Genomic DNA, 15,184 nt, shown 5'->3' with positions numbered 1-15,184 from the left:
CCGAGAGTTTACATTTTCGGTGTTTTCTCGTTTTCATGGTCACTGCCCGAATGTCTTACAAATGTCTGTAGGCTTTGTAAGGAATTTCGGTAAACAACAGGATGTTGTAGCGCAATGTATGTGGAGAACGTCAGGTATTTGCGCAGCATGACGCCTTGCATACGAACAGGCGTATCATCGGCTATTTCCAGCATTACCCACACCAGAAATGATCCGCACTGGAGTGAGGTGGCACGCGGCGGGTGGCTTCCAGGAAAACAACAGCCATTGTCCCACATCGTTGCACGCTCCGACATACGAGGAAAACCGACACCGCTCGACAATCTCATCGCTCACGGCATCGGTAAAATCTTTAGAGACGGCAGAAAACTGAAAGCGTGGGTCGCCATCTGCATCGCGATCACCGCGACGAAGACGACCCGGTGAGGTCATTGACACTAACCACGGCGGCCCGGCGCATTAGCCCAATTCATCCGGTGCAACAGTAATGGTACAGTCGACAAGCCAGCTGTGTCCTTGGCGGGCGGTTTCGTCGGCGGCTGACTCATACGGTCGCCGCTGTGAGTGCTGCCGCAGAGCCGACCGCCCGCCGCCCGGGAGGGGCGGGGACAGGCTGGCGAGGCGTGCGCACTGGGCGCCACAGCTGCACCTCCCGGACCCGGCCGCGCCGCGCGCCGAGCGGCCGGCGGCAGCGCGCGCGCCAGCCCATAGCACGGTGCTGAGCCCGGCACTGACGCGGCACTGACATAGCACTGACGCGACACTGGCATGGCACCGATGCCGCGCTGAGCCCGTCAAAAATATGGAACTGAGGCAGCCACAGACATGCCCCTCCACTTCTGCCAGTCTGCCTTCAGTGGCTTAGACTTGGAAGTGATACTGGGTGGTACTGTAACAAATTCCCGAAAAAACTCAATAGTGACAAGTCTTAAAATCGGCATGACAGCACAATTGTGTTCACAACATGAATCACATAAAAAATTGGGATAGGGGGCACTAATAAGGGCAAAATGACTGGGAAAGATCAATGCATCACCTGAAAGGAATGACTATTCCACTGAAGCAGAGCCCAGTCCAGTGAAGTTATGAGTGATGTGTAGGCAGATCAAAGCAATCCACTCAAACACAGAATTGGCATGTGCTCTGTAAATGCAGGTTGCCTATGGGCAAGATGCTTTGATGAGATGTGTGGGAAGGTATATTAATTCATTTTGTTAGTTTTCATTAATCTTGTCATATTCATGCACTTAGCAATGAGAAGCACCCACAAAAATGCCATACTACATTCACTTAAGCTAATACTTTACATATGAAAAACTTGGACCAGTGCCTGTCTTGCTAGGGTCCAATGATTACTTATGGTGAAGAAGCCCCCACTTTTTGTTGTAGTCTTTACACATACATTAGGGTATCCAAGGGCTTACCTGTGAACCAAACTGTGAAATCCCACGAGCATTTATACAATTGGCAATGAGTACATACCAAGGGTGCAAAATTCATAGCAGGGATCCAATCTGCAAAAATCCATCTACTGCGCCAAATACTTTTGACATATTGACTGACCTTTATGCATATACATGCCAAACTCCTGGCAGGTCATACTGCAATGATTTTTTGGCATTTTGTATGAAAATGGTCACAGCTCATTTTTGCTAGATATTAACTTTGCAGCATTACAATGACACTTGCTAACCCCAGTATGTTCCTCATAACATATACCTTTAGCAGTTTGGCTAGGGAAGCACATCAATGATTTGCTTGGCAGTGCAACTTACGTTTGGTGGCATCTAGAAGGTCCTTAATATCCTTTGTGAGTACTTTTATTGATGCACTTGTATTCTCCAACTCCTTTTCATATACATGGAGCTTTTCACGAAAGTATGGACTATCCAAAAGACATTCTGTGGGCTCCAGTGGGAGCAGGCCGCTTCGTCCCATAATCTTGGAAAGTGTTAAGGAGAACTATGAGTGACTGGCGTTACCCATGTGCAGCATTTCTTGCAAGACTGACATTTTCCACCAGGAATATGATAAAAGATGTATGCAATGATGATCCCTCAAATGCATGTTATGGCTGCTAAATTTATCTTCTCATTTGTTACAGCTGTTAAACTATCCAAAGCAACACTGCATCATCTTCTGGTGTTTCAGGAGAGCAAATATTCCATATGCTTTCTTTCCAAAGTCTTGAGGATCACGACCAGCACAGATCCACGCACAGTCAAACTGGCAATTGTCTTCATGCAAATTAATCTCGATTCCCACTTCGACCAAACATCGCAAACGCACACACTCTCACGGCCACTGCAGCTGCACACACGTGCCCACGCTGCACACTACGCATGATATCGCGCGCCCACTGCTCGACGCCCACACTGACATGCGACAAGCAACAAGAGCCTCAATGGCGCTTATGAAACGGCTGCGCCAGTTTGCACGAACTGCTAGAGGTAAACAAAGCCACCTAGTAGAAAAGCTAAAGACCGCGTGTGAGTCAATCAAGCTCAGGAAAAGAAGTTGTTAGGATTTTTGCCTCTAAAGAAAGAGGAAATTAAACACTGATTCTTGACTTTTTAAACTATAAAACAATGAAATACGAGGCAATTGTGTCAAACCTTTTTATGAATCCGGCTTTAGTTTTAGTGCATCTATTTTATCCTGGACGGCAATAAAAAGAAAAAATTGTAGATACAGACAAAAGCCAAACAAACTAATGCAAGTTAAACAATTTCTAAGAATATATTTGGCTGAATATATTTGAGTGACATATTTGAAAAGGGAAACAATTTTCTTTTCATTATTGAAATATATCGCTGGTATAAAATATTGAGTCATCACCTGGCAACGCCCTTTGAGTGCGCGCGTCCGTCCTTGTGAGGAGGGGAGTTACGCCGGAGAGGTAACGAGGGCTTATTCATTATTCTGTGAAATGGCTAGGCGCTTTTAATTCTTGTTTTATACGGTATTTACCTCTTGGATAGGTGTGATTGGTGATTTTCGTGCTGGCTTAGTCGCAAATGGCGGCTGTTGTCAGCGCTGTGCTCGCCGCATTTGTCGCAACGTGGTTCGCGCGTGGGTGGTGCGTGCATTGTTTTATGTTGGCAGTCTGGATGATGTATAACAGTACACTAGCTTGTATGGTGAAACTCAAACACAGGCCCAATGAATTTCAAGGAATGACTGATTTTGTTCGATCCTAATGTACATATGGTTTAATTTTGTTTGGAAGACAATTCAATGTTTGGCTGTGTTCACTTAATTCTGGGCTGTACATTTTCAAGCTTTGTTGCAATTTATGGTTATGATATGGTTATAGAGTTGTAGGAAGGATACTATAGGCATTTTGTGATGAGGATATCATATGCTAGTTCTGGATTGGGCACTGATATTTATGATAGGAGTCAGTCAGTCAGTGTGATAGGAGTCCCCAGACAGCTAGCTGTGCCATGAACATATTAACCTACAGTTTGTACTACAAGCTGTGCAGCACTATTTGTTGCCAATGCCTTGTTTTCCTATGACAAATAATGACTGTGCTTACCACTGCAATCAACCACCTGGGGTAATGAGCATGGTCAGGACCTGTCAAGTTGGTGTAATTTATTGAAGTATATGTCGAAAAGCAGGTGGCAACTAAGTATGGGACATGTGCACCACCCAAAACATATAGTAATACTACTGTTATTATGTATAAACTCAAGAAATTGCTAAATTAGATGAATGGTAGCAATTCACACACTTCAAAATGTTGTATAAGAATCACTGAAATGCTGCCAGGGATATATACCCAGACCTACTTCTGTGATATGCCAGCTGTTAATAGATCCCTTAATAAGTATGTCCATCAGTCCATTAGTTGCCATTACATCCTTGCTCTCATTTGCTGTCATAATTTCATGTTGAGCATAATGGGAGGAGATAAAGGCTGCTGATCATGAAGTATTATAGATCATATATTATCCTGCACAAGGTGGATGCAGGTGGATTTTCAGGGCTCAGGTGCTACCTAGACTTGTGGACAGGGGCTGCAAACCTCTGTCTAAAAACTAAGATGCATTGGGTTCTGAATTTTGTTGTGCTGGATCAATGTAGCAGGATGTTAACCATATGGCAGCTATCAGGGAATCATGGGAAAGCCTGTAAAAACATTATTCAGATTTTGCATACATAAAAGATGTGATCTGTGTTTTGTGTGGCTCATGATCTGCTTTGTATTTAGGTAGTGTATTTCTGTTATGTCAATGCAATCTGCACCCAGCAATTAATAGCTCGTTTTCTGGTTTACCTTTTCATATGCACCAGTGAAATACTTCAAAGTGGATTATTTTCTTAGACTAGAGTGACTTACCATAAGTTTGGAACCTGTCACCATTCATTATCACAGTTGAATATACCCAAATCTTTGAATGAGACTGCAACTCAATGAATACTGGTGAATTCTGTATTTTTTCACTTGTGTCTGTTAAGAATGATTAGCATAAATTGTGTATTAACATGTTACAATAAAGTTTTGTTAACCCATATATATTTTTCAAGTGAGTGATTTTGCTTCCATATATAATTATATTTATACTGGTATATAGATGTGCATACATATATCATAACATTGATGCATACATACACACCCCTACCCTTTAATGCCTGGACATTTGTGCATTCATCCTGGCCAACCAACTGCATGACAGTGGGTACACTACAATTAACTTGCCAGAAGTGCCTCTATTGTGGTTGTTAATCTAGTGACTTTTATGACAATTTTCCATCAGTCATAGTGTTGAGACGCTTTTATTCCTGGAAAACATTGTGATGAGATGAGTCAGTCCAAAAGTTTATCAAATAGTATTGTGCATAGCATGCTTCACATGTTGCTGAAACACTGGTAGATACCAGAAAAGGAAAGTTGTTGTTTACAAATTTGACACAGTGCAGCTACTTCATTTTTTCTTTAATGCCTTGTGAGGATGTATGCTGATTACATAGCCTGAGGTGTATTGCTGTGATACCATGGCTCTTGCAGTCACTGCCAAGTATGTAAATGTGGAGATGACTGGTTATGCCAGGTTTGTAGAGTATCAGTGACCATTGCCAATTAGCAGTTTGTCCTCATGCTCATTTTGCACATCTGGATGAGTGTGCAGCACAGGCATTGCCAGGATGGCATGGAAGATGAGAAAGGTCAGGAAATTATGCAAGCATTAAGGTTTTGTTGCTGAACATTGTGTGGGAGAGGGCAGCATATCATGGTGAAGCCTGTCTTTTGAATGGGATGAATGGAGCTCTGCAAATTTGGCATGATATGTTGGATGGTTGACCTGAAAGCTAAAGGGCACTTCACGTGAGGAACTTAGTGATGAGAGCAATATTTTTTATTTTTAGAGTTTGATCCAAACCCCTTGCATGGATGGATTTTTGGGATCAGTACTCACGCTAAGCAATGCTTGTGTGAGATCTGACCCCCACCATCCGATCGCGCAAGTTCCAGACAACGGCAGAATTTAGTGGTGAAAGCGGCAGAATTTAGTGGTGAAAGCTTAATGTGCCGCAATGCTCGGCACGGTCCGTCCTGCCCTCTGACGTCAACTGACCTTTAGCGCGACCGCTGCCATCGGCCACAGGCCATACCTGCCAAGGGCAAATAGCGAGCGCCCTAAAGCGACTTGAACCCACCCTGCCAGGGGTGGGTGCATCGGAAGGCAGGCGCTCTAACCAACTGAGCCACCGGGATGGACAAAGATTTTTATTGTTCAAAAAGGCAACATGCTCTGCTTCTAGGAAATAGATCAAATTTTACATCATTGCATGAATGGGTTGATTGCTCAATGACCTTGATGATCTGTGCCCTGTACTGCAAAAATAGGTATGATCACCTTGAAAATTCCATATTTTTCTATGGGTCACCATAGGGATATAGTCAGGGGGCAAGGCAAAGGGACCATGTCACACCTGTAGTCATTTTAAGAGTTCAATACTAGATCTAGAGATTAATGGGAATTTGGTTCACATGCACAGGAGTTTGGACAAAATTTGGCTATGCCACCCCCTCTGATGAGTATTTTGGCCATACTCAGTGGATTTAAGGTGAGCATATCCTTGCCCACTTCACATGGCTGGCTTGTGTTCTGTCATGACACTAGCAGATGCCACTGCTAGTCGAAGATATTGCTGGCAGGGTGGGCTGCTTTGCTCATGACACGTGCCCAGCTTGTGGCGCGACTAGCCTGACGATGCGCGGCCTGGCCGCCAGTGCTCCGTCCATTCCGCCAGCCAGCTGAAAGCAGCATGCCCAAGGAGCCGAAGCCGGCCGAGGCAATGGAGGAGGAGGAGGAGCTGGAGGATGAGGAGCCCCAGGACGCCGGTGATCCGGCAGCCCAGCTGATGTGCAACCCGCAAGTGCTGGCCGCCCTGCAGGGCCGACTGGACGGCATGGTCGGCTCACCCTCCGGCTACATCGAGGTCAGACCCATGAGCCAGTGGGTGTGAGCTGTGTTTGTGCTCTGTGTGTCCCCCAGGCAGCCAGCTGATACGCCGACCTGGCCGGTCATTGTATCAGATAGCAACTGGGGAATTCAGATGTTGGTCTAGGTCATTGAGAGCTATGTTTGTCATATGGCAGTGCAGTCCTTTTTCCAATTGATCAGGTCTGTGAGGTCAGCTCTCTTTGTGATTGCTGTCCTTTTCATGTTTATTGCCCCAGTTGCTCTGGGTACAGTGCCAGATGTCGGGCCACTACCCGGCGTGCAGCTTTACTGTCTTGTTTGTTTCATCAAAGATCACCATTTGGGTACTGCTGAAGAGGGGTTCAGACTAATGTAGGGCTGCCTTTATATGGCATGCATGCCACATATTATCACAGGCCCCATTGCATGCCAAGACATTCCTGTGGCATGCCGTGAGCAGTTCCAGATCACGCACCGGTTACAGTACGCTCCACCGTCTCTTTTCAGTCGCTGCCGAAGGTGGTAAAACGGCGCATCAAGGCGCTTAAGAACATACAGCTGAAGGCGACGCATACCGAGGCCGAGTTCTACCGGGAGGTGCACGCCCTCGAGTGCAAGTACCACAAGCTCTACACACCACTCTATGACCAGGTGAGCCGCGTGCGGACGGCACAGCGAAGCGGGGGCTGTGCCGTGGGAACGTGGGATCTGCGGTGACGCTATGTGCTGGAGGCCACTTCCACGATTCCCAGGATTGCGAGGTGCTGCCTCCAATGAGAGACGCCTGCGCTCGACATTGCCTAGTGGTGCCCTCTCAGGGAATGCTTCCATTCTGTGTCACCAGGGCTGTGTATTGGTGGGCAGCCATCTTGGAGTGATCAGCTCCCATTTGTGCATCAGGTGCTGTTCCTGGGTTATTGCTGTGTGGCTGATGTGGCTGATGGGTTTGTCAGATGACGACTTCGCCCTTATGTTAATAACAGTCTGGAAAAGTATGGCTCATCAAGCAGCAAGTGACTAAAAGTAATCTGTTGGGTTATAATGATATTGGACTTCTCCTTGTGCATTGTGCTAGCAGGCCATATGTATCGGGTATACATTGCAACATGAACTTAGTACTTTTGTAGTGGCGCGTTAAAATTTACGCCCCATATCGGGAGTAGTCGGGAGGGGCGCGAGGGGCGATGGATCAAAATCACGACATCTGACATCTGGTGATTACTATATAATTTCGAAATCATGGCATCAGCACATCTGACATGTGTGCATTCATTTTTGGAGTGATGAACACTTTTCCATCATTTTCCTTTACTTCCAGTGCTGGCGATTGTTTTCCATCGCCCACTTCCGCGATATTGCTTTGTTACCGTTGCACGTGCCGCCGTCTAAAATGACTGATAACAACCCCGCCCCTTGATTCCCTCCCTAACCCGTTCAGCATTGTCTGATGCCTGTTGTCTCCCAAGGTATCCCCGGGTGCTGCCATCTTGCGGTGAATGCTTCCATAATGTATTGCCGACGGGTTCGAGAGTCCGATGCCATCTTGCGGTGGCCGTCTGCGCCCGTGTGTCCCCCAGCTAGCCCCGGCGAGGGCGACACGTCCACTATCGTGTACAGACCTCTGGCAGCGGCCTTGTGTTCCTGAGTATCACCAATAGATGTCAGCCCGTTCGCTGCAAGTCTCGTGCTGTCCCGTGCGTCCCAGAGATGTGACGCGCCCCGGTTGTTCCTCAGCGCACGCAGGTGATCTCCGGACAGTACGAGCCGACGGACGCCGAGTGCGAGTTCACGCTGGACGATGACATCAGCGAGGACATGAAGGACAAGGCACAGATCGACGAGGCGCCGCCCAAACCGCCCGCCGACATGGACGAGAACACCAAGGTCGGTGGTGGCGGACACGCTGGCGACAGTTGAAGGGCCGGCCCCCTGGCAGGTGTCGCCCGCCTCATGCGTCGGGGTGCTGGGTGCCGAATGCGGTCACGGTGGACCGCCACCGTCGCGGGCAGGGCATGCTGAGGGGCTACAAAGTGGGAGAACCGCGGCGTGATGAGCTGTGGTTGCTTGCTTTAGCGTCGTGACGCACGTCGACGCCGCTTGGCAACGCTCTGGCAGCCGCGCCATTTCCGTCGGATCGGTGCAGCTGTTACGCACGCCGCGATGCCGGGCGTGAAACACACACTCAACACCTGTGCAGCTGGCGCGCGTCGCCGCCGCGCGCGACTCCCCAGCTATTCGTGTCCGATGGCCGGACGTCGGCGGCGCCGTGCCGCGCGTGCCGTGACCGGCGTCAGCTGTGCTTCTGACGTCACCGGGCGGGCGGCGGCGCGGCGCGGCGCGCGGCCGCCGTCAGCGGCGGAGCGATGGCCGGCGCGGCTGCCAAGGCCAGGCTGGCCGACGGCCGAGCGGCCCGGCGAAATTTAGCACCGGCGGCCCGTTTGCGGACGGACGTGCGGGCGGCACCGGCGGCCGGCCGGCGGGGGGCGGCAGGGTCCGGGACGGGGGAGCGGCGGCCGGCCCAGTGGCCCGGCTGGCCAGGCCTGGTGACTTGACGACGCGGCGTGTCCGTCTCACAGTCGAGGAGACATGTGACGGATATCGGCGCCGCCCGCCCTTTGATCAGGTTGCGCCGTTGGGGCTGTGCTACGCAATCAGTCGTCACGGCTGTATCGCCATGGGGGGAAGGGAGGGTACCGCGGCGAACCGAACGCGGTAACTGTTGTGGTAGATGGTAGTGCAGTGGCAGCTTAGCCACTGCCTACCCTCTGCTAATCAGGCTGCTAGAGGAATGATCACGCGATCTGTCGTTAGAAGTCTCGAATGCCCAAGCGGGTTCCAGGCTCTTCGTTCTTTAGATTAACGAAGCTCTGCGTTTGTACACTTAAACAAGAATCCTGTGCAACTAATGCGTTAGGGCTATTATGATAATGCTGCATGCGGCCAGTAGCCACCTGAAGGGATTCAGAGCGTGATCGCTGATGTCGCGTCCAGCTTTGCGCGCTGCAGCCCACCGCCGGCGGTTGTCCCGGACGCACGGAGCCAAGCCGCTAAGTCTGCTGGACTGGACAATGTGGAATAACACACTAATGCATCATAAGCTCGCGCGCCGTGCATGATCAAAGCAGCTTGGTCCTTTGGTCGGTAGCTGCTAAAAGCGGTCCGTCTGAAGAAAACGGGTCGTAGATGTTGTGTGATCAGAGTCGATTAGGGAAATTGAAATTGCCGAAGTTCCACGACAGTTGCAGTTTAAAATAGAGAGTATGACATCGATGACTAATCTGAGGATATTTGCCTTCGCGCGCCGAGTGGGATGCGCCCAATGTAGACGCGTACGTTTGCAGTAGTGTCGACCGTAAACGACCTTTATCAGTTACGAGGTCATGGAAAAAGACGCTGAACTACGAGCCCCTCGAGTCGCATTATTTGGCCCGGCTGACATGCAAAGGTCAACAGCTGATCACGGGCCCAAAGGTTAGCCAGGTCGCTGCGCCGCACGGTACGCCGCACGCACGGCATCTGCGGTCCTGTATAGCTCAAGGGGTGCTTACGAAATCAACCAATTTAGGGAGTGGGCCCAACGTGGCTGAGAGTTCAGGGTGCACGCACTGCTTTGCTAGTGCCTTGAAACCATAGCTACGTAAGCAGGTCTCGACATTTGTCTCCATAGAGGTGGCCCGACACGCTGATGAGTGTTATTGGTAGCGTGCGGCTCGTACGTATTCATACATTTAGGCAGTCGGTAGTTCGTCGAGTGTGTTGGCTGGCATTTGATCTTGTCGCTGCGTTGCTGACGGACCCGTGGGCCTGCCGCAGGGCATCCCCGAGTTCTGGCTGACTGTCTGCAAGAACGTGGACCTGCTGGCCGAGATGATCCAGGAGTACGACGAGCCCATCCTCAAGCACCTCACCGACATCAAGGTGGCCTTCCGGGAGAAGGACCCCGAGGTGAGGACGCCGCTTTGCTCGGCGCCGACCAGCGACAGACTGTTGGCTAAGGCAGCAGGCGCACGACGCCGGCTGGTGTCGTCAGGCTCGCTCGTTGTATTATAGGCAGGTCGTTGTGTGACGGGCGCGCCTGTCATTCTAGTCGGACTCGCGTGGGCTCTGTGCACGTGCCTTCTGACGACGCTGATGTGCATTTCAACACGAACTTGAGAACGTCAGCACTGGGAAAGAGCCGTTCCCGCATGTACGTAGGCGACCTGGCAATGTACGGTAATAGACAGGGATGGACGGTCCGTGTGACATGACTGGAATGTCGTGCTCCTTCACAGGGCTTCACATTGGAATTCCACTTCTCGCCCAACGATCACTTCACGAACGCTGTGTTAACGAAGGAGTATTTCATGAAGTGCACGCCGGACGAGAAGGACCCGTTCTCGTTCGAGGGGCCGGAGATCATCAAGTCGAAGGTCAGTGCGGCGCGGCGTCGGCGGTGTCGGAATGTGGCGGCGCGGCCCGCGCCGGGGCGGCACCGGCACCGGCACCGGCGCGCGGTGCGACGCCCGAGGTCAGCCGGGCGGCACGGCTGACGTCCGAGCCTGCCGGCCTGGCCGGGCGGTACACCTGGTGGCGGCTGGAGGGTGCGGCCTCGCCGGCACTGCGGTGTGGTCGAGAGTGGGCAGAAGCCGGCTGAAATGTCTGGTGCCGGCGCCTCGCGACCGATCAGAACCGGGCAACGTGTTCTGGTGGCGAGGACGTGCAGGAAAACGACACAAACTCCAGGTTCTGATAGTATGGCTATTATCGACGATAAGCCATTTAGGCGGGTGGTCCATTTCGTGAGCTGCAGCTTTACGGCAGACAGACTCGTTGCTAAGCAGACTCAAACTACTCAGTCGCTGACCTTTGTAAAAACTAATGCATGTTGTGAATGCATCACCGATCAGTGCACATAAAATGTGAAAGGGATGTAAAAAGTCCTGTGAGCCAATGCAGGCCAATGGGACGTCATAATAATGGCTTGAGCTACGGCTCGAGTATTTCTAGTAACCCACGTTAAGGATATTTTAGTTTTGCTGAGTGTACAAGAACTGACAGGGTTCCGGGTCATGAGGCACGTCAGAAATTGTGGACAAAATGCATAGAGAAGACACAGCGTCAAATATGTGGTAAGGTGTAATAAAAGACAGGCATGAAATGTAGGAAAACATGATGGATATGCTATTTGTATTGCTACAGGTTGACGACAGTGCTAAAGCTGGGTTCGGAGCAATCTGGTGCATTTACAAATGCCGCGCCAGGTCTCCACTACCCGGCCTGATAACGTGTTGACAGTCCTGCTTAGTGGTGATGCCTAAAAGAACATTCACTTTTCATAAAAGTTCACAAAATACATGCTCGATATTAAAACAAAGATAAATGACGTGTCCCAAACAGTTTTTTTTTAGATAACGCGACTGAGTGCAGTTCGCAGTTCAGTCCTTCCAGTGCTGCTCCTGGTTATGCCGTGTCCGAGTTCCTCGTAATGTATAAAGGAGAGCGTCAGTGTTCCAATACTTGGCCACTTGGGTGGTATGGATGTCGGTATTTTTCATGCTGTTCCACCCCGGCTTGGAACTCACTTCCTATCGCCCCTCCCCACGTTCAAAATTGGCCAATCAGCATCGAACCGAGCGACCGTCAACCTAGAATGTAAGCGTCCCAGGCTTGACAAATGGTGTAGACAGGCCAGATGTCTGGGTCCGAGGCCAAAGGGCAGCGAATTAGGGCCAACGAATTGCGCGCGGAGCCACTGGGAGAGTCAGAATTCTGGTAACATGAATTTATGTTTATATCTTGCACACCATACTGGATGAATTTCGGAACGCTGGTGAGCGTGTGTTGTCATTGATCGTGTCATTGATTATCGTGCGAAGTCCACAAAATACTTAAGATGTGACTCCTTGATTCACTTTTTGAACGGTGCATGTTTGGCACATAGCCGCTGGTCTGTATGTGGGTTGTCAGGATAATCTGCAGACCTGCCTCGTTAGCGGCACATTCATACAGTCCCACGTTTTTTTTTTCTACAGGGCTGCACGATAGACTGGAAGGCGGGCAAGAACATCACCGAGAAGACCATCAAGAAGAAGCAGAAGCACAAGGCGCGGGGAAGCACGCGCACCATCACCAAGACGGTGCAGAACGACTCTTTCTTCAACTTCTTCAACCCTCCTGCCGGTATGGTCATGCGACGCCGGGCTTCGTACGGAGCCAGACCGCGCGCGTGCTTTTGGGAGTGTTGCCCAAGTGCTGGCGACGTGGTTGCCACCGCATGGAGGGGAGGGAGTGCTTCCTGATCAGGTAGCCATACACGCAGGTAGCGAGGTTGGCTTTGCCCGATTCGGGCTCCAAAATGGTTGTTTTTCGAATGTGTTTCAAAGAGCGTATTTCCTCCACGGAGATCTCCTCCACGGAACGATCAAGTCAATGAGAGCATCGCACAGCAATATTCGTTTCAGCTCTGACTACCAGCGGTCAAAATACTTCACGCATCTGTTAAATAAAAAGTAGGTTATGGGCGCCATGTGACCAACGTAGTCTGTGCGCCCCAAAGCCCAAATGATCATCAGCGGTCCAAATATTTGTCTCTCATTTTGTGACGGATTTGCTTTTGTCATTAAGTGCACGAGGGCTACCGCGCTTAACGTCGAAACGCGTTGTTCAAATGATGATCGGTCAGTTTTTATAGAAGGCCGTCAAAAGAGCCAGCTCATGAGTGTGAAGGCTGGCTTTTGGGCGGGCTTGTCGGTCCGACCGAGCCTGCGGATGCTCAGTGGTAGCTGATGGCGATTCAGCTTGATAGTGGATGTAGCTTGGACTGCAATTATGGGATGTTGCACAAGTCCACGCAGGGCACAATGGTATGATCTGCGGACACAAACGGACATTCTGCTTCGTTATACTTCATTTTGATCGTATACATGGCTCCAAGCCTCTCAGATAGGTCCATGTCTAAGCCTGTCCGGCGATTTACAGCGGCTTCAAACATGAGTAGCGATCATATATGTATATACTTCGCTCACGTACGAAAATGCTATTCGTAGGTAACTTTTGTTGAATTTAATCAATCCTGCCGCTTATTTTACGCTTTGAGCTCTCCCAAGTGCACCTTAGTGTGATGTACAGTGCTGACTAGTACCCTGCGCTCATTGCAGTGTCTGTAAAAGCCTCCAATGTTTGCACTATGTTTGGTATCTGATGTCCACAGATGTGGGCAGGCCTCGCCAGGTATACTAAAAAAGTGATCTCCTTTATAGTGTGAGATGCTCTGCGCTCAAGATCATTGGTATCGCTGACCTCCACTGTCAGGCGGTCGCGTACCGATCGCTGTCACTTGCTTTTCTGGGATGAACCGCGTGGTGATGGGTTGACTCCAATGCCAGCTGCCCGTAGTGTGCCTCCAATCCGGAATTGGCGTTGCGGGTGTTATCTGTTTAGATTTGAGAACTATCCCCACCCGCCTGCGCACCTCCCGTCCGTATCACATGGCTGCGTGGGAGCCGTCTGCGCGCTCGAGGACTGTCTGCCGTCGTGTGCGGGCGGATGTCTCGCCTCGGCGTGTCCCGTGACGCCTCCCCAGTCTCCCACCGCCCGCCGGCCGGGTCAGCTGACACGCGCGCGTTCCGCCCCGCAGTGCCGGACGACCCGGAGGCCGAGGTGGACGAGGACGTGCAGAACCTGCTGTCGGCGGACTTCGAGATCGGCCACTATATCCGCGAGCGGATCGTGCCGCGTGCCGTGCTCTACTTCACCGGCGAGGCGCTCGAGGAGGACGACTACGACGAGGACGAGGAAGAGGAGGAGGCCAGTGAGTCGGACGAGCAGGAGTGACCGTCTGTCGCGCGCGCGTGTCCGCTCCGTGGCGTTTGTTCCTTTGTGCGTTCTGCCGGCGTGGTCGTCGTTTGGTCGCAATACAGAGTAGGGCGACGAGATGCGGGCGTGTTTGAGGAGACTCGCCGGGCGCGTGCATCGGCCGGTGGCGCGCGTGTTCTGGGCTCGTTAACGCCCGCTGCTGTGGTTGGCGCCGACGGCGTCCCGCTGCCGCACCGCTCGTGCCGCGTAACGGCCCGCGGGCGCGCTGTGCTGGTGCGGGAGTCCGGCGCCGGGCCATCAGGGCGGCCGACGCCGGCCGGGGCTGCGCTGGCCGCTGTCGTGTGCCGCCGCTGGGCGCGGCCGCGAGGGGCCACTGTAGCCCTGTCACTCACTGTTGCAGGCGAAGACGAGATGGAGGATGAGGAGGACCCCGACTTTGACCCGAAGAAGGCAAAGGCGCCAAAGGGAGGCAAGGGGAAGGGGGATCCTCAGGAGTGCAAGCAGCAGTAGCCGTGCCGAGCGCTAACCTTCTGCGAGTCTCTGGCCCCATCCGCTTTGATCTGCCGCCCATGTACTGATCTGTGAACTGCACTGACACGATATTCGCTGCTGCTACCAAGTCGACATTGAATAAAGGTGAATTCTACTTATTGGTGTCAGCTAGTTTTGTTGCGCAAGGCTGTGCTTGTGGGATCTATTGAGAAAAGCAGGATGTTGGAATGTTTGTTGTGACGTGGGCTGACCCCGTTGCCAGGATATTGCGTCAAGTGAGACCACCCGACGCTTTAAACGGGTCACTTGCGGCGCACAGCTCCGTGGCTCTGTGTTCGCCGTTCCGTAACACGAAACATGTTCAGGTGGTCAGCCAATGGCCTGTTTTACATGCGTGACTCGACGCGGGTTTCATTCAGTGCCCCTCACCTGCTGGATTCGGTCGGCCTTGCAGAACA

The 15,184-nt window shown here is 51.3% G+C and overlaps 2 protein-coding genes across 2 annotated transcripts in view; one reads left to right on the top strand and one right to left on the bottom strand.

Moving 5' to 3' along the window:
• Positions 1-2,362, bottom strand: part of LOC119092367 (rho GTPase-activating protein 26) — a 32,871-nt gene extending 30,509 nt beyond the window's left edge. The window contains exon 1 of the mRNA XM_037215330.1: positions 1,776-2,362. Within this exon, the coding sequence (XP_037071225.1) occupies positions 1,776-1,938 (163 nt within the window). The 5' untranslated portion in view covers positions 1,939-2,362. The remainder of the gene's footprint in view (positions 1-1,775) is intronic.
• A 475-nt stretch (positions 2,363-2,837) lies between these two features.
• On the top strand, positions 2,838-14,884 carry LOC119092006 (nucleosome assembly protein 1-like 1). The gene is made up of 9 exons (XM_037214958.1): positions 2,838-2,899; positions 6,245-6,453; positions 6,945-7,088; positions 8,172-8,321; positions 10,251-10,382; positions 10,712-10,849; positions 12,452-12,599; positions 14,056-14,229; positions 14,635-14,884. Exons 2-9 carry the CDS (start codon positions 6,280-6,282, stop codon positions 14,742-14,744), a joined length of 1,170 nt encoding a protein of 389 aa, XP_037070853.1. The 5' UTR covers positions 2,838-2,899; positions 6,245-6,279; the 3' UTR covers positions 14,745-14,884.
• The last annotated feature ends 300 nt before the right edge of the window (positions 14,885-15,184 follow it).

This window comes from Pollicipes pollicipes, unplaced genomic scaffold, assembly GCF_011947565.3.
Source record: "Pollicipes pollicipes isolate AB1234 unplaced genomic scaffold, Ppol_2.1 Scaffold_3447;HRSCAF=4054_pilon_pilon_pilon, whole genome shotgun sequence".
Taxonomy (NCBI): Eukaryota; Metazoa; Arthropoda; class Thecostraca; order Pollicipedomorpha; family Pollicipedidae; genus Pollicipes; species Pollicipes pollicipes.
The sequence above is the reverse complement of the archived record's forward strand: the minus strand, read 5'-3'. Positions and strand labels throughout refer to the sequence as shown.